At 40.2% G+C, this 19,514-nt stretch overlaps 2 protein-coding genes across 3 annotated transcripts; both read right to left on the minus strand.

Annotated features, from left to right (window-relative positions):
* Nucleotides 1-4,682: 4,682 nt before the first annotated feature.
* Nucleotides 4,683-8,414, minus strand: si:ch211-121a2.4 (transmembrane protein 205). Of its 2 annotated transcripts, XM_034880969.1 has the most exons (4): nucleotides 8,095-8,410; nucleotides 7,120-7,314; nucleotides 6,197-6,360; nucleotides 4,685-6,111 (listed from the first exon to the last, which is right to left on the minus strand). In XM_034880969.1, the coding sequence occupies exons 2-4, from the start codon at nucleotides 7,217-7,219 to the stop codon at nucleotides 5,809-5,811; spliced, it is 567 nt and encodes a 188-aa protein (XP_034736860.1). In that variant the 5' UTR covers nucleotides 7,220-7,314; nucleotides 8,095-8,410; the 3' UTR covers nucleotides 4,685-5,808. The 2 variants fall into 2 exon arrangements, with proteins under 2 accessions (XP_034736861.1, XP_034736860.1); XM_034880970.1 differs by lacking the exon at nucleotides 7,120-7,314 and having other exon boundaries at nucleotides 4,683-6,111; nucleotides 8,095-8,414.
* A 634-nt stretch (nucleotides 8,415-9,048) lies between these two features.
* On the minus strand, nucleotides 9,049-18,504 carry dhcr24 (24-dehydrocholesterol reductase). Its single transcript, XM_034880934.1, has 9 exons — nucleotides 18,110-18,504; nucleotides 16,612-16,767; nucleotides 14,886-14,991; nucleotides 14,284-14,402; nucleotides 10,985-11,248; nucleotides 10,757-10,900; nucleotides 9,685-9,882; nucleotides 9,409-9,587; nucleotides 9,049-9,314 (listed from the first exon to the last, which is right to left on the minus strand). The coding sequence occupies exons 1-9, from the start codon at nucleotides 18,338-18,340 to the stop codon at nucleotides 9,161-9,163; spliced, it is 1,551 nt and encodes a 516-aa protein (XP_034736825.1). The 5' UTR covers nucleotides 18,341-18,504; the 3' UTR covers nucleotides 9,049-9,160.
* Between the last annotated feature and the right edge of the window lie 1,010 nt (nucleotides 18,505-19,514).

Here is a 19,514-nt window from a genome sequence, read left to right on the forward strand (position 1 = left end):
AAAGTCCTAAAATGTCATAGTATAGTATGTTGAAGAAAGTCATAGTACAGTATGTCGAAATGTCATAGTATAGTATGTTGAAGAAAGTTATAGTTTATTATGTCAAAAAAGGCCATAAAACTTCATTTTCTAGTATCTCGAAAACGGTCTTGGTATACATTGTCTTAAAAACTAAAAAAAAAAAAAGTCTATATAATAAGTCAAAAAAATTCAATAAGTCATAGTTTGACAAAAGTCATGTTTGGTATGTCAAAAAAAGTCATATTTTACTAGGTCAAAAAGGTTTTAATATCATTTGTCGCAAAAAAGTAATAAAAATAAGTCATATAAAAAAGAATGTCATAAAATGTAATAGTATAGTATGTCAAAAAACAATCATAATACTGTATATTGAAAAAATAATAAAAGAGCCATAGTATAGTATGCCAAAAAAAAAGTCAAAAGGTTATGTCAAAAAAAGATAGTCTTACATATATTTTGGGTACATGGCATAAGCTCTTTATAGCCTACTCAATGTCCGCAGCTAGAGGGTCATTGTGCAGCTGATAAACTGTCGCATTAAATTTTTTGACATACGATACAACTTTTTTTCATCAGTCTTCAGACAACTTACAGTATATGTAGGTTGGTCTTCCTGGATGTCATCAAACATGCCGTGAGAACTAAATACATAATATAGAAATCACATAAATTACACAATTATATTCTCACAGAGAACACATGAAAAAATAAGTAAAACTGACAATTTACACACAAGAAATACTACACATAACTCATTGGCCGCCATAACTATAGGGGAGTGAAAAACCCGGTAACAAACTTCTCTCCAGCGTGTCCCTCAAACTTAAGGAATGTAAAGCCATTAGTTAGAGTTGCAGCTAACTCGGCATGCACTGCTTACTCCGTTGCTGGTGCAACGCAAAAGAATGTCTGGAACAATCAAAAACGCCGCACAATTGTTCCACTATATATACCCACATGAACAGGCCAGCACGCACACACTTCAAAGCAAGAAACAAAAAATGCAGAGAAAAACAAAATATACTATGGTACATTCAAACATGATTTCTTATTAAATTAAACTCAACTTAAGTTATGCAACTGTCTCTGCTGGCAGCTACACTCCCACCAAATCACTGGTGATTTCTTATTAAATTAAACTTAAGATTATGAGACTTAAATGAGGTAGCAAAAACCAAGGCTGCATTAATCAGCTTCAAGCAAGGTAACCGTCTTGTGAATAGGCCGTTCTAGGTAAGTTTGCTTTGTAAGCCGCTTTCCTTGGCCATCCAGTGCTGACTCGCTGCTCAGCAATCGCAACTTCCTCACATGTCCATCTTCACTAGGATACACTTCCGTGACCTTGGCGAGCTTCCACTCATTTCGTGGTGCATTGTCATCTCGCACAATCACGATATCATTGACCTGCGCATTTCTGCGTGTTTTGTGCCATTTTTGTCTTTGTTGCAGATTTAATATGTACTCTTTTTTTCCACCTAGCCCAAAACTCATTGGCTAAGTGTTGAACCTTTCGCCATCTTTTGCGAAGATAAAGGTCCTCTTTCACAAAGTCTCCAGGTGGTGGCAGGACTATGGAGGACTTCATCGACAAGATGTGATTGGGCGTAAGAGGCCGTGGCCCAGCTGGATCACTTAGTAAATGTGCTGTTAACGGTCGGCTGTTTACAATTGCCGTTACTTCGTAAAGGTAAGTTCTCAAAGATGAACAGTCAAGTCTTTGGGATGCCTGATCTAGAATGGATGCCAACACACTTCGTATTATCCTGATCTGCCTTTCCCAGGCCCCACCCATGTGACTTGCAGATGGAGGGTTCATGACAAACTCGCAGCCCAACTGCCGTAGAGATTCTTGATCCGTCTCTTTAACAGCTTCCAGGAACTCACGTCTTGCACCAACGAAGTTGGTGCCTTGGTCAGAACGAAGTTGTCGGACGTTTCCCCGCAAAGCAATGAGAGCATGAAGAGCATTGATAAAAGCGTCGGTCGTCATATTATCCAGCAGTTCTATGTGCACAGCTTGAGAACACAGACAAGTGAATAGCAGGCCATAGCGCTTCACTTCCTTCCTTCCATCTTTAACATAGAATGGCAAGAAATAATCCATCCCACACTATGTAAAGGGGGGCGTTGTTTCCATACGTTCACGAGGTAAGTCCGCCATTCTTTGTTCCTCTGTACAACTTCTGAACCTTCGACACTTGACACACTTACAGATACAGGATGACACCGCATGGCTACATCCCAGTATCCAGATACCATTAGCCCTTAGCTCATTCATTGTAATGCCACGTCCTTGATGTTGCACTCGCTGATGGTAGTGTGCAATCAGTAACTTTGTTACGTGGCTGGTCTTTGGTAAGACTGCCGGGTGCCTGATGTGTGGGTGCAGATCAGCGTGCTCTAGTCGACCTCCGACCCTGAGGATGCCTCGTCCATCCACGAAAGGATTTAGCCTTTGCAGGTTACCTTTATTTATTTCCTTCTTGCATTGAATACTTTGGATCTCCACAGAAAAGTTCTTCTTCTGGACAATGCCTATAATGGTAAGTTCTGCATCTTCCCTCTCTTCCAGACTGCTGGCTTCATTGGTTCTTGATGTCAACCCTTTGAACCTTTTGACACATCGCTTAAGTCTAGCGATGGCCTTGACCAACCTCGTCCAGCTGGAGAACTTGGCCAAACGTTTAAGCAGTGAATCTTCTGTTGTCAATGTCGTATGCACAAAACCCATACGAAAACCCATTCAGTAAAAAAACAGCATTATTAATAATAACACAGTATCGCAAACATTGACAAACTGGCAAAAACATCCACAAATAATGTAAACTGGTCTTCTAAAATTCAACTGTACACTTTATTTGCTTATGAACAAAACATTGATTTGCATTGACATTTTTAATTTAAATCAGCGAAGCTAAAAAGCAACAAAAAAAACGTGTGCAATTTAAAACCAGGTAATAGTGCAATATATTTGTAAAGAGACACTTTTATCAATTAGGTCTAGACAACAATAAGAATTGTTTCAGAATTTGTATTCTGCTGCCTTTGCCCTGATTACACACCGGTAGTTGATGTTAATCGCATTTTTTGTTTTGGTTTAACAGACATGTATTACAGGCCAAAATAAGAAGAAACATATTGATAGAAGAGTTTCACTTGAGAAGCTACTTAGGTGAAGTAGGATAAGTTAAAAAAAGAGGTCATCATTAGCACGGAGAGGTTTGTTGACCACACCACAGATCCTCTCTGCACACAAAACAAACAACGCAAAGATATTCATACTATGCCCCAAAAAATATATAAAATCCGACACCTGCAAAGAGTACTGCACAGAACACAACTCTAGTGCGAGTACAACTCAAAAATTATATGGCTTCATTTCCAATCATGGCTGCATAAGAGTCCCCCACATAACACATAATGACTTACATACAGTGCATGGTGTTAGAGAACAGAGCAAAACATGTGAGAAAGTCAAGCTAAAGACCCAACAGCTTTGTAAATTCTTTAAAAAAAAAAATATATATATATATATATATATATATATATATATATATATATATATATATATATATATATATATATATATATATATATATATATATAATGTCATTTTCAGCTGGGGTACACTGTAAGGTTACAAGGATGGTAACCTGGGATGCTTAGTGACAGGGGTGTGGGTATAAAGCCTGACATCCTGCGCGCCAGGCTGTCTCCTCCCCTTTAGCTCTATTTTATATCTATAGCTATTTTGCAAGAGCACCGTGGCTGCATTTGGGTCTCAGCACTAACAAACAACGATTGTGATTTTTTTTAAAGAAAGACAGACAATCCAAAGTGTTTTTTCAGCTATACTAGAATGTTAAAGACGATTTCTGGTCAATTCCAACACGTAGCTCTGTTGTTTGCAAATCTGGAGTGCTGTCAGTGGAGAGAAATCTAACCAATCAGTGCTGCCTACACCGAGTTATCCTCCTGCTAGAGTTATTACCCAACAGGCTTAAACAGGGCAAGTTATAAAAGTTATAAAGCCTCTAAACATGTTCAAAATGTCATCAAAAGCGCCTCCCCATGTGAAGTGATTCTTTCTGAGTAAACACAGTGAATCTGACTGCTGGAGATGAGAAAGACATGCATGAAAGTTGCATGAAAGTTGTGTTAATTCAGCTGTGTTTAATTCCCGTGTTGATACTGCAAGGAGATGCTTTGGGACGTCTACAAACTACAACACTGGAAAGACAGAAAACATATTTTCAACAAAAAAAAGCATATGCTTATTTTTTTTAAAGTAAGTGCTGTAGTACAACTAGCAGGAGATAAGTTATGATTGAGGTAAGTTTGGAGACACTATCTTATTTAATCATTAAATTGATTGCCTACATATTTAGTTTCATCTCTTTTCTGTGTTGTAGTTTGCAGACGGCCCCTAAGCTCTCTAACTGCCTCTCAACAATGGAATTAAACACTGCTGAATTAGCTCAACTTTCATGCATGTCTGTCCCATCTACAGCAGTCTGATTCACCGTGTGTGCAAAAGGAATCACTGCACATGGGTAGGCTCTTTTAATGACATTTTAAACATGTTAAGAGGCTAAAAACATGTTTGTAACTTGCACAGTTTCATCCTGTTGGGTGCTAACGCTAGCAGGATAACTCGGTGTAGGCAGCACCGATTGGTTTGGTTTTTCTCTCTACTGACAGACCTCCACATTTACAAACAACAGAGGTAAAGGAATTCTCCTTTAACTCATTCAGCCGGATCATACTCGCGCTTTTGAGATAGGTCTGGCAATGTGAGACTACTTGTGAGGTAACGCAAAAGTCAATACACAGGAACATATAATTAGTTTAGAAAAGTTGTTTCCACCGTGATTTTCTAGGAACTCCGTACTATTGTCGTAATAGACCCACGTCATCTCAGCAAGTCTAAACAACACTTTGTACCATACCATTCTTTCTCACACTTAGATCAACCTGCTGTGCAACCAATCTTAGCATCTACATAATTACCGGGCAACACACTGGAACTGTTTATGAACACCAATTAATTATAATTCCAATGTACCAATAAACAAACCACTGGTACAAGTGTTGAAAAGGCTAAAAGCAGAATTGATTCTTTACCATATAGGAAAAGAAGCAGCCAGGAGAGCTCAAGATAGTACAACCTTTCAGTTTACTTTACTTAAGTTATCATAAAGTTAAGCCAGACAAACCTGTGACACCACACTGTGAACAAAGTATTTACACTACACCCAAACAGGAAGAGCAGGACTGAGCAGCACGGGAGCACATCTTGAGGTTTTTCTTTTGCTTACACATAAAAAGATGGGAAAAATGTAGCTATTCTGTTATAATCTTTCTGATGCTGCAATTACAAAACATCTCTAATGTTGCAATGCTTTTTTTAGGTCCCTGAAAGGTACTTAATCGTAATAGTGGAGGGAAAGTATCAAGGCTGCCACTAGCGTCAGCCACACTAGGTGAAAGGTGAACGTAACTCATTCCAGAAACTGGATTGTCTCCTTACGACCTTAAGGAGAGAAATGCAGCTTTCGTGGCCCCGTTTGTTTCAAAAGCAAGACAAATCGAGGGCCAAAATCTTAGCACGCCATTTGTATCCTTTCATTAATTCCCAAAGCACAAGAACAACAAGGCTCACCTAACTTTGTATCTCACGGCAGAGAGACAAAAAATAATGTATTAAATATATGACTTACTGGTTTTGTACAAAAATATACACAGTACATTTAGATTTAAAAGTGAGTGTGTGAGACTGACAATTTCTCAAAGTTTGTCGAGGTTCTCAGCGATGTAACAGAGGCTGTAGAAGTTGCAGCCTAAGCAGCAGAGGTTACAGAGGGAGGACAGCAGTCTGTACAGCCACAGGCGACTGCTGAGGTGTCTGTATTTGAGGTCCGTCTCACACAGCTTGGCGTAAGCTTCGCGGTTCGAAGAAAGGCCGATGTCCTGACCCAGTCCGCACGCCTGCTCGATAAGGTGCATGTCCGCCATGATCTCGGATGTCATTTGGCCAAACCACTGAGCGTTGATAGCCGCGACTGTCACCGACACAAAGAAGATGAAGATCTGGTGGGGAAAGTAGAGTCAGACATTTAAGAAATATTCGGAAATTGGTTCAATGCAATGCGATGATGTTGAACAAGCAACACACCTGGAAGGATTCTCTGTCGTTCAGCGTGTCGCTGGGATGATACACAGCGTAGATAGTGAGGTTAAAGAAGGCACAAGCTGAACCCAGGTGGAGGTAGAATGGGACAAGGCGACTCTGGATAAACCCATAAGTGTGTCTGTTCAGGTGGTTGTCCATTACAAAGCCTGAGCAAAAAACAGAACACACATTAGCACTGTAGGGCACCTACTGGCTCTTAATTCATTAAAAAAAAACACTCATTCGCTATGGTCTAACAGGGACTACTTTTACATGGAACCGAAATATCCTGAAACTGAAAGTAACAATTTCTGATAACCTCTAACCTAATTAAGTCAAACTTAATTGATTTGCACAATCAAATTAAGAGGTAAGGTATCCCAAATCTAGTATGACTTAATCACACTATGTTTATCAGAATTTCCCCAAAAATTTCAGAAGCGTACTGTACATCAATCCAAATGCTTGATACATGCCTATTCTTCTCTATGGTTTTAAGTAGCCTGCAGACCTGAATGCAGACAATGCAATACCACGATAGAATGTGACAAAAACATAGAGTGTGTGGTTAAATACTGGCAGGAAGGTCAGATGTTGCAATGTACTAGTGATCAAGGGGTCATTTTCAATTAATAATACAACTATGCTGGATAGCATGTACAGTAGACCTTGGATTATTGGTGATTGAGCTAAAGCAAAAACAAGTTAGGGTCTGGGTGTAGACATAAAGGCGACCGATAAAAAAACAGGCTTGAAATAACAAGTAAAATATGCTTCACTGATGTCTTGTTCACATTCGACTTAAGTGGACAAGTCGAAATACAGGTCTAAACGCACACTGACATTGTCTTGTCAATACAGCATTACTTTTCTCTCCTGTGTGTATCTAACTTTATTGTGTACTTTTATAGTATGTGTCCACCAACTTGAAATAAAGGTGACCCAAATCTGCATTCCCCAGTAGGTGGAGAGCAGCAGCAGCTGCAGCAGCTTGACTGTGAACGTGGGCTCATTGACAGTGGACATGCTTCCTGCCCAGCCTCTTTCTTCTCCAGTATGCACCCCCCACTGTAGTCTCCAAAAACAGCCCCGTCAGCACTTGATGCTCCACTCGAAAGCCTCTGCAAACAATACATAATCACATACAGTATAATAAGAATGTGAAATCATGCAAGGTATAGTAAGACAACTGGGTTAAAGCTTCTATAGTTTAAATGCAGGCCACATGTTTAGGTTTACTTCTATGCAGACTTAGTGTACTCATCCACATCTTTAGATTATAACTTTACACCTCTTGTTACTGGGGAGTTTATCCAGTTTCCTAAGTAGATAAAATAACCAACAGGGTAACGTTAGTGTTACCTAGCACCGACAGTGTACACCCTGAAATTAAACGTCCGCATTGTTGTAAAGGAAACCAGGTTGTCTTGACCTCAGTGTACAGATATCAAACAGACCAATAGAAAAAATAAATAAAACTGCAGATGCGCAGATACTCACTAACCCGGCTAATTACCAAAGTCTACAGGCTAAAAACAGTGCTGAACAACAAAAACACCCGACAGCAGCTTAACGTGTTGACTTACGAGGCAGCACCAAAACTTCAAAGTCACCTTTGCGAAAACTTTTTCGTAGGCTAACGCCAGCTATTACTATCTGCTAGCTCTAACGTTAGCTATAGGCTATGTACAAAAAAATACCACCGTGTAGCAGGTTATAAAAATAGACTAACAGCTAGCGTTAGCTTAAGTTAACATTGGAAGTTAGCTTTACTTAGCTAGAACACTGCAGTTCACAGTGCTTAAAGTTAGCAACCGTCACTTTTATAACTAATCTTTAAAAAACAGGAGTTGTCTAACTCTATGACTATATATTGTAAAAAGTCTTTGAGTACAGCCTACCTGCGTTGAACAATAACTCCAGACAGCTTGTTGAAGATGTCTTCGGCTCTGGTAGTATGCGTAACTGCTGACATTAGCTATAACAGCTTCGCTGCAAATACATTTTACAAGTCAGTATAGCTAGCTAGTAGAAGGCGTAACCGCAATAGTATTTCTATGGTCACAACGTGCTCTCGAAAAAAGTCCCGAACAGCTCCTAACAGACTCCATTTAAAAGAAGTTGAAGGATACAGAAACAAAACAAATGGAAAGCTGTGCTTTGCACTGTGCTGTTATTCAAATAGTGAAACAAATCTACTCAGACTATTTGCGTGACAGCTGTGGATATTATCGGAACCCATAACTGCAACATGGTAGGCTATTGCTCCCCCAATTACTACAGAAACGGACTATAATGTCATATTTAAAAAAAAGAAAAACACAAGAATTTTATTTATTCCAGAAAAGAAATTTTAATTCATTCATTCAATCACACGGTCCTGGTGATAAGTGGTTTTGATATTAAAATAGGTAGCAATGTAGTTTGTTTGTTTTCTTCATATATTACAAAAGTAGCCTATATATATTTTTAAATATTGCTATGACGCCAATCAGGGAGTCATGTTTTCAATGTCTCGGTAAGGCTGACCAGTTATTAAAAGATGGAGAGAGAAAAATATAAAATAAGGCCAAAAAAAAGAATAAGGGAAATTATTTGGTGCAATATGCTCCCAACAAGGACAGGTTACATAGGAAGTTAAGCATCACATGGAATTGACATGAATGTTGAAACAAGTTGGAAGTGTACAGAAAAGGGCAAAATAAACTACATTCATCATACTCAAAAGTATAACGATACTTGTGCTCTTGCCCAACATTGATAGAAGGGCCTCTTAAGACAGTTTAGTTGCCACAAACAACACCTTAGCATGTAGTAGTGTGAGCAAAGCTTATTTTCTAATTCTTAAAAGTATCTTTGTTTTTGTTGAAACTTCCCCAAACCAGAAGCTGACACCAAACGTGACTTGCAGCCAGAGCCTGAGTGTATCTGCGGCACAGGGCCGAGGTCAGGTACCAGTGATGGGGTTCAGTGTCTGGCAGATTTACAGATTTTGTCGTAAACCTCCGGGAAGGCCTCCTTACAGCCTAGTTCGTCTCTCAGTCTGTGATACAGCTGTCCGTCAAACATCTCCCAAAACTCCTCTCGGTTCATGTACACATCTGCATACAGCATCTGGAACCTGCAGGAGGCAGATGGCACATATATGCATACATCTTTACAAAGATTTCCCCTGAGTTACCAATGCTACATTTCACATATTATTTGAGACTTACCCGTGCACATCTCTAACAAACTTCTCCAGCTGACGCGTTGATGCTTTAGCTTCAAAGTGTTTGACTTTGGGCTCTCCATAAGCCCCGATATCCACATACAACTCCTCCTCTTGACCTTTGGGGTGGACCATCCCTCTGCCTGGCGGCAACAGGAATGGACACAGCCACAGAGGGTAAACCTGAAATTACACAACACATGCAAGAGTTCAAACAGGAGTATTTTCTACAAACAGCAGGTATTCATTTACAGAAGCTTCATTCAAATCTGAGCCTTACGTCGATGTCCTGGTGGAAGCGCGTGATGGCATCCTGCAGATTTTTCATGGGTACCAGCATGTCCTGGACTACGTGGTGTTGTTCATAAAGCCGCCTGATGGTCTCACCCTGGGTGAGCTTCAACAGGGAGATCTTTGGAGGAACCATCCATCCAAAAAGCCAACGAAATATTGGGTTGTTCCCGAAAGGAATAATATCCTGTAGAAAGGACACAAATATACACAGAGACGTACACAAACGGGTTAAACGACAATGGCAAAACGGCTCTCAGTGATGCATTGTGTTCTTACTAGTGCTGAAACAATGAATCGGTTATTTTAATAAGTCAAGTAATTTATTAAGCCAAACATTTGCTGATTTCAGTCACTCAATGTGAGGATCTGCGGTCTTTCTCTGTTTCTTGGGACTAGGTCTGTCAACCAGAAGACATAGAAAAAAGGACAATAAATAATCCATTGATCTTGTTTTTTTTCATTATTATACAATCTTGAGTTTTTACATGAGCATATAATTTGCCATATCTGTTCCAGGTTAATAAAGATGAGACACGGGTCCAATTCAGTTGTACTACTCTTATATTCCAGCAGAGGGCAGCCACAACTTTCCAACACACTCTCAAATCTCCAAATCCAACACATGAATGATGTCTATCACAAATTGTTGATGTAATCAAAGTGATGGTCAACTCTCTTTCTGCCTGACTTTTTTTTTTTTTGCACGGTCTACAAAAACCTTTCAAAAACAGAGAGCACCCAAACGCCCAGAGCCAGCTCCTGTTGGTATCTGTCAAACCACAACTATGCATAATTTATCAGCCATTTACTGTTTCAGAAAACAAAGGATGCCAAGCCCTTCCCACTAATGACTAATGGCTAATGTTGTGTGTGTGTGCGTGCATGCATGCGGCCCTGCGTGCAGGCATGTGTGCGTGAGAAAAGACATAGAAAAAGCATTAGAGTGTAATTAAGAGAAGTGATCAAGAATAAGATGACAAGCAGATATGGGCAGTACAGTACTTCCTAATGTAATCCTAAAGGTCATGGAAACAGCCTCTGTGTGATTCTGTCAGTACCTGAAGTTCCCAGAAGATGCTGCGTGTGTGTCTATGATAGTACTGTCTTAGAGGGATGTATTCAACTCCTGCGTAGTCGCCCTTCAGGTAGCCCTCCACGTGTTTAAAGAACCAGGGTTTAAAGTGCAGGCCGATTCGGTTGATCTGATGTCAGAGAGGAAAAGGGAGGAGGTTATATGTGACATAACCTGTGATAATGAGTCAAGTACGCCCTCCTAAACATTTTACCTTATCAGGCTCAGCGTGGTCAGTCATTGTTCCCGTCATGATGACGGCGGCATCCCGACTGTACTGGAGCCCCTCAACAAACGAGTTCTGCCTGTCCTCCGATGCTTCAGTGAACCGTTTGCAGATGTTCTCCAGCCCTCTGACCGGCTCATAGCGCAGCTTCACCCAGGGTTTAGCGGGGATTATTTTAATCTCTGCTGCAACCAGGAACCCCAGAGTTCCACAGGACCAGGGGACGGCATGGAACAGGTCCGGGTTTTCCTCCTAGGTGACATACAGATGAATTGTCTATTTGAACAAGAACGAAAAGTACATGTCTATGGCCAGATGATGGCCACGTTCATCATGCGGTGATGAATGTGGTCTTTGCCTTCGGGGCTTTTAATGTGAAGCTACTTGCCTCGCATGTTGGCTTTGGGAACTAAACCATTAGCAAGCCTCAGAGCTTCGGCCGTTTCATCTGCACCACAAGGAGACCGCTCTTCTGGCTTTACTTGACAATTACACAACATGTTAGTGGGGCCTATATAACATGTTCACACTTGCTCGATGGTGATTTTTGCCCCCAACGTCGCCTTCCAGGCAGCTAACCCTAACCTTAACCCTGACCTTTATGCATGCTTCTAACAGTGGGATTTTATCCTATGAATTATTTTAAATGTTTTATTTTTATTTATTTATTTATTTATTATTGCATGGCACTTTTTATCTATATAAGCACTTTTTTAAGCACTTATTTAAATTTTTTAATGGTATGTGTATTTTTTATCCTTAGGGGCAAGTAATTCAAATAGTATTTTAGGACTATTAAATGTGATTATGTCAAATATAATATATATTAATATATTTAAATAGGTTTTAATTGTATTTCTTTTAGACTGGACACCGGGCATTTTATTTATCAACACAACTTTTATATATTTTATTTGTTTTATTTATCTTAACTTTTCTTTTTTTCTTCCCCCCCCCCTTCTCTTTTCACTATTTCACAGTGTATATTATATATTTTAATTATTGTAATTTTATTTATTATAGAGGGGAGAGGAGCTGAGCAAGAGTGGAGGAGACCTTTTATTTAAAGTTTTATGTTCCTGCTGTCCGTCCTGTCCTGTGGTCCTCTGGCCCTGCTCTGAGCCTTCGGCCCTCTTTTAAACAGTTCAACAAAGAACCGAACCAGGTCTTTTAAGGAGATTTTAAGTGTTTTAATCACACCGGGGGTCCCCTTGTGCCCGTGACCCTCGCAGAGCCCATCCATGGCACTGCGTTCTACCCTAACCTAACCTTAACCCTAAACATAACCATTGCCGCGCTGCCTCGACGTTGGGGGCAAAAAACGCCGTCCAACTTAGTCTGGCTCTCTTCTGGTAAGGGACTCTTTGAAAACATAAAATATATATCAGTGTTGTAGTACTTGAGATTGGTCTTGATCTTAACCCTTGTGTTGTCTTCCCATCAACCATGAAAAAAAACACTAAAAACCCTTTAACACTATTATCGCTTTTTCCGACACTTTTGTCACGTTTTTAATGTTGTTGGTACTTTCTTTTTTTTCTTTTTTAAATCTTTTTTTACAAAGTTATTTGATATGTATAATGTTGACATTTCAGTGCTTATTTTGAAGGCCCATTTTTTGTGATAAAAAAAACTGAAAACGGGTCAAAGTTGACCCGAGGACAACATGAGGGTCAAGACCAATTTTTAAAAGGTCTTACTTTGCCTGGATAAAGAGGACTCTGGATTCTTTTTCAAGACCGGGCAAGACCACAACTTCAGGGATATGACTAAATTGCCTGTGCATTTGGGGAATTGTGTTAAAACTTACAAATGCGACCAATAACTTGACTTATATCTATTTTGAAATTTTTAACTGCAAACCCCCCTCTACCTGCCCCCTTTCCATGCACTCCTAAGAAAGTGCCCTGGCCGTCACAAAACACAAATCTGGGTCTAACTCGGTCTCGCCCTGCCTTGGTCTCGGTCTCAAACTCTTAAAGTCTTGGTCTTGTCTTGTCTTAAAAATAAGATGTCCCAGGTATGGAAGTCCCGCCCATACACCTGCCCGACCAATCGGAGCGGATGTTTCACCCAGTTTTTAAAGGGGCTTTAATTTTACATGCTCCTGATTTCTTTTTATTTAAGCAGTTTTCTGCATGATTTACTGTGAAAAAAACTTTAAAATTAGTTTAAAAAACATTTTGTGTGTCATGGATTCTAAAAGGTGCGTTACACCATAATGGAAAACACAAAAACCAAGTCTCAGTTACTGGACTATATTTTGCATTTGCTAGTTAGACACTAGTCAGTGTTGAAAAACAGTAGATGTGAATTCTTATCACTATTAGGGTTTTATTGGCCTACGATTGCCTTCACTTTATTCTGCATAACAATATTTTATTCTTACGGTCAAGTTAAACGTGTCATAAAGATAATATACAGCATAATGCGTGTTTAGCATGGCCCAATCTGTGCTACTAAAGCTGAAATATTACAGAGCTGAAGCCTGTACCCTGTCTGCTCATTCAGTGACAGTGGTAATAACTGTTCATTTTCTACTTTTTTGGTTCAACAATAGAAAACAGCTGGAGTGCTTTCATTAACAGGATGCACTATTTGCAGTATGTTTACACTGATTTGGGGTATTAGCATTGTAAAAGGATTGAAAATTAGGAAGGAAGGTTTTGTGATTTTTCCTAAGTCAAGGGGAGAGTGCAAAGCAAATAACAAGAAACCCTGGGGAGGGTCTGGCTTAAACATAAGGTCCAGCCCAGCTACAAGTGTGTTCATGTGACAGAGGAAGAGTGCTTATCGAGCCTTCAAGTGGGCTCGTGTTACTGACACTAATCCATATGAACGCCCCCCCCCTGTTGTATTCACAACCGCGTAAGTGGAAATTTTCTGAAAGCTCAGACTTCACAAGCTGTCATAAAGACTTCCCATCTCGGGAATGAGAGTTCACGTTGTGGAGTATTTATGAATTTGCCAAGGGGATCACTGGTTAAACTAGGGCTGGTCAATATATTGATATTAAATCAATATCGTGATAGGAGACTAGATATGGTCTTTGATTTTGGATATCGTAATATCATGGTAGGACATGAGTGTTGTCTTTTCCTTGTTTTAAAAGCTGCATTACAGTAAACTGGTGTGATTTTGGTGGGAAAGATATTTTGTCAAAGCATCAGTTGTCAACAATACAATATTGCCGCAATATCGCCATTGAGGTTTTTTGGTCAAGAATATCGTGATATCTGATTTTCTCCATATTGCCCAGACCTACGGCACACATACGCAATACTCACCTCAGTGCAGCGTACTAAGCTCCCATCAGCTAGAACCAGTTCAAATGCGACACAGATGTGCTGAAACAGCCCGTAAATATGAGAGGATGACTCAATGCCTGTACCCATCACCAAACCACCTGAGGGAGGAGAGAGAGAGAGAGAGAGAATACAAGATTTGCTCTGAGTTATTCAATATCCTCACAGGTGACACCCAACAGCGTACAAACACACAAGCACAGAGTGAGTATGTACTTGCGGGGGAATGAGGATAAATTAATGTAGACGTGGCCTTGTGAGAAAACATTAGATTGTTGATGGACAGTTTATGGCATCAGGAAATCCATTATGAAACCCGATCCTGGGGTGCTTCCAACACTGCAGCCATTTCCTCCCAGTTTCATCTTTCCAGCTCCACCATCAATCCTCTAACTGCATTAGAGGAGACGCTGGTGCTCCTAACAGGATACAGTGATTGATTGGGGAGATGCAGGATCTGCCTCATTAAACAATGAGCTGTGGAAATCATCAGTGCGTCTATTTCTAGAAACCCAAGAGACACAGATGATGCCACTCTATGATCATTCCCCAGAAAATAATACAGAGTAATACAAATTACATACCCACAGTGAGGTCATCGAGCTCGGGCAGCACAGGCAGCGTCCAGCCAATAGAGGTGAGGAGAGCGGTCACCTGACCCATGTTGGCCAGCGGTTCTACTCTCACCACCTAAAAAAAAACAAAGATTACTCTGAGTAAACATCCGCCATCAGGTTGACAATACAGAATCCAGCCAGGTACATTTTAATGAGTAACAGCTCACCCTCCTGTTGTCCTTGGGTCAAATTTGACCTCTTTAAAAAATCTATTTCTGAAATTTAGATTTATTTTCAACCAAATTACCACAAAGAATGGATTGGATTCCATTCAACACTCTTTGCAAATACAATTGATCACTTTCATTCACTTCACTTCACTTTCGTTCCTGACAACGTTTCTCTGATCTTACGTATTGGTCAAAATAATTCATAATTTCTGCTTTTTTAACTAAAATATTAGATATAATTCTACTTCAGCCAAATTTAGTTTGAAGAAAAAGATAGTACACTGTAAAATGATTACGCCAATTTTTACTTTAAATAAAGTGGATTAAGGCCGGCTGGGCTTACAATTTAAGCAGTAACTTTAGTGAGTACAAAGTTATCATAGGCAAAGTAAATGATGAACACAACTGTAACCAGGCCGAGGCCACATTCTCGGTCTGGGGACCCCTCCCCATCTTTCCTGGTATTTGTGAATGACTCAACACGCTACTTCATATTCCAGGCCTATAGCGCTATTTCTGCCACAGAAATTCCCCAAAAAACAGGATGATAGGTGGAATATTTAAGCATGGAGCAACTGTATTTCATCTATTCTAAGGATCATCCACAGAAGGCTTAGTTTGATGTAACCAACGCGCTGTTCCATATTCCAGGCCTATAGGGAGCGCTGTTTCTATCACAGAAATTCCTCAAAAAACTGAGAAGAAGAGGCAGAGCATGTGCATAAAGCTTGCACGCTGTATATATTGTGTGTATATGTTTTGCCCTAGTAACCCTAATAGGCTCAATATCTTCTCCAGCAGGAACACAAGCATGTAGTCCGCCATTGTTGTTGTTATGAGAAGTCGTTGCGGGGTAAGAGGTTGAAGCCTAGAGGTTATAGGGATGTGGCGATGACTAGCGTCCGACCAATAAAAGATTTTTAAGACCAATACCAATACAAATATCTGGTTATTTAAAAATCTGATATGCCTATGTATTGGCCGATTTATATATATATATTTTTTTTAAATCCAGAATAGCGTTACAAAACATAAACAGGGTCCCTAACATTAGTTATTTGTAGTTCTTTATGAGTTCCCACTCATATAATATTAAAATTATAATTATTATTTTTTAATCGGCCATTAGAAATGCAGATACCGATATATTAGGAAATGTCTAATATTGGCCAATGATACAGGTCGGGCTCTAGCGATGACATCATCAATACGAAAGTGTGTGGCTCTGCCGTCCAAACAAAGACGCAAGGCTGCCGTTTTCAAATTTTCATTTCATCAAGTAGTCGAGACTGGAAGTTACACGTGCATGGACTAGTTTTTTAGCATCCTTTTGAGACAGGAAGTTCCTAATTTTTGAAAAAAGGTTGTTCTTGAGGTTTGTTTTAGATGGGCGTTAAAGGATATATCCTGATAAAGCATGCTAACATGCAAATGTTTGGTAGGTGTAATATTTACCATGTTCCCCATCTTAGTCCAGCATGTTAGTGAGCCCTGAAAACAAAGTGTCTGTTGAATCCTCCTACCTGTCTCTTTGTGTCCACCTCCAGAATGTCCATCATGTTGATCATGATGTTTTTGTGGGTTTTCTTGTATTTCCCCACTCTGAGAGACACGGTGAGCCAGCCGGGCCGCCCCGTACACATGTGGGTCTTACTGCCGTCCTTCCTCCACTCACGCACCTGAAATCAGAACACATGACAACGAGAAGAACGGATGATTAGCTCTTAAGTGACAAGGATTACACAGTATACCTGACTATTTACCTTATTTTACTAATCCACCAATAAGGACATTCTTTGAGGTCAAAGGCCTTTTGAACTCCTCAAAGTATATTTTGTGATCTTTGCAACTCATCATTCCACTGCGGAGAGCCTGCATGTGTCTTTACTTTATAATTCCTTTAAAGTCCACATGATTGGCTAAAACTCTCCCAGGCCTGTGGCTAGTGTGATTTATCTGTGCTTTGGTACTTGTAATTTGGTCAGATTCCTCTAACCTGACCAAATTATTTTAGGTAATCAAGGTGTTAGGTGCATGTTCAGCATAGTTAGACTGTTCACAGTTTGCCTAAATTCACAAATAAATCCTCTCATAAATTGTATCTGTACCACAGCACGTAAAATCGTAGGTACTTCAAAATGTTATTTTTGATGATGTCAAACAGCGATATGCCTTCACATGCTTCCAGTGGAAGAAATACTGACAGAAAACAACACTACACACATGCATGAGACTTCATTTCCAGAGTAGGAATGTACATTGCATTATGTTGTTGTGATTGAACCATGTTGATTGGTTAAATTAACACATTTGGTGCTACACCAAACATTAACTTTCAGGCCCAAATAACCCAAAATCCAAGGAAATCAGCACTAGTATTGAAAGATACACGTCAAGAACACATTTTAACAGGACGACCATCAGATTATGAAATTATAAGAGCCGTGACAATGATGTTACAGATGTTTTCAAAGACTATAAGCTATGGGGCGCTACAGAAAATGTATCTTTAAATAATTAAGTGTAAGACTCTTCTTTAACTTTTACGTCACAATGCACTGGACTGCTATTACATTTTCACTACCCATGATTCCTTGCAAAACCAATGTAACATAGTTGACTCTTCCCTCTATTCATCAAGTCATAATGACATGATTAATGCTCTTGAGCTAGGCGCCTTTCCATGTGCAGCCCCCCCACCCACTCTGACACCTCTCCATTAGTATAGGTACATGTGTGTGTGATTCAGGCCTGTGTGTAATAACAACAGTGTTAATTGTAATTTCCCCTCGTGGGATTAATACATTATACATTATTATTATTATTAAGTAGGCCTGAGCATCATAAGCTGAACTGTACCAATTATACACAACTTATATGAACAACAGACAATGTATGATCAGATGTCAACACTGGTATAGGACACACACACACACACACACACACACACACACACACACACACACACACACACACACACACACGATGATGATGATGATGATGATGATGATGATGGCTCACCTGTCGCTGGATATCTCGCACGCGCTGGTCGTGCAGTTTGGGCGCCGAGCACATCTTGAATATGAGCCACGCACGCACATAATAATACACATCAAATATAACGGAGAGCGGTAGCAGAAACAAACACACAAATATCCACCGCTGGTGAACTATCACGTAATCTAGACCTTTGACTTTGATCCACAACAGGAACAATACGACCAAGCCCGCTAAGTACAACAGCGAGTCCATCGTTTCTGGACAGTTCAGACCCAAATGGAACCGTTCTCCAGTCTAAAGTATCCCCGCACTGTTTAGTTCCACTCTTCCACCGACCGAAGGGAGACACATGTGGGGAAAACTCTGCATCGACTACGCCAACCCCCAACCCTATCACCCTTTCACTGCGATAGGTGAGTGTTGCTGGGTGGCCGGTCGGCCCTTCTCCTGCTCCACACCGATTGGATACGATTGGCAACTGGGCGGGACCGAGCAGCAACCCTTCACGCTCATTGGTCAAACACGTGACTGCAAGCAGTACCCTTTCTGACCTGTTACCAATCATAAAGCAGAGAGGCTGTCACACCATGCAGCCTGTTCCCAGCTGTTTTTAAGCAACAGTCTTTAGTAACACTAAACTTATGCCTATGCTATTCAGTGCATGAATACAGGCAGATATGTAACTGATTTTTCCCATCATTATTCCCCATTCATATGACCACTTTGAGGATCAAAATAAATCAGGTCTTTTGAAAAAAAAAATATATTAAAGGTCCCATGACATGGCACTCTTTGGGATGCTTTTTATATATAGTGGTCCACTAATACTGTATCTGAAGTCTTTTTTATGTAGACCTTAGTGGTCCCCTAATACTGTATCTGAAGTCTCTTTTATATAGACCTTAGTGGTCCCCTAATACTGTATCTGAAGTCTCTTTCCAAAAATTGAGCCTTGGTACAGTATTCCAGCCACTAGAGCCAGTCGTACAATGAGTTTTCCTTAGTATGTGCCATTTCTGAGTCTGTAGCTTTTAAGGAGGGGGTGGGGCAAGGTTGAGGGTGGGGGTGTGGCCTCGACCAACTGCCACTTCGCTTGTTTGAAAGCAATGATGTCTCTCTCTCATGGGTGGGCTAAGCAGAGAAAGGGGAGGTAACCTTGTCCCTTATGACCTCATAAGGGGAAGATTCCAGATTTAATTTTCTCAAAGGTAGAGCAGGATACCCAGGGCTCGGTTTACACCTATCACCATTTCTAGCCACCGGGGGACCATAGGCAGGCTGGGGGAACTCATATTAATGTAAAAAAAACATTTTAATGCCATGGGACCTTTAATAGCAGGGCTGTAGTCAGATTTAAAAAAAATACTACGACCTTAAAAAACGGTTGTTTGGACTTTTTATAATTTATTTTATTTGTTCAGTTGAC

Source organism: Etheostoma cragini, chromosome 9 (assembly GCF_013103735.1).
Source record: "Etheostoma cragini isolate CJK2018 chromosome 9, CSU_Ecrag_1.0, whole genome shotgun sequence".
NCBI lineage: Eukaryota > Metazoa > Chordata > Actinopteri > Perciformes > Percidae > Etheostoma > Etheostoma cragini.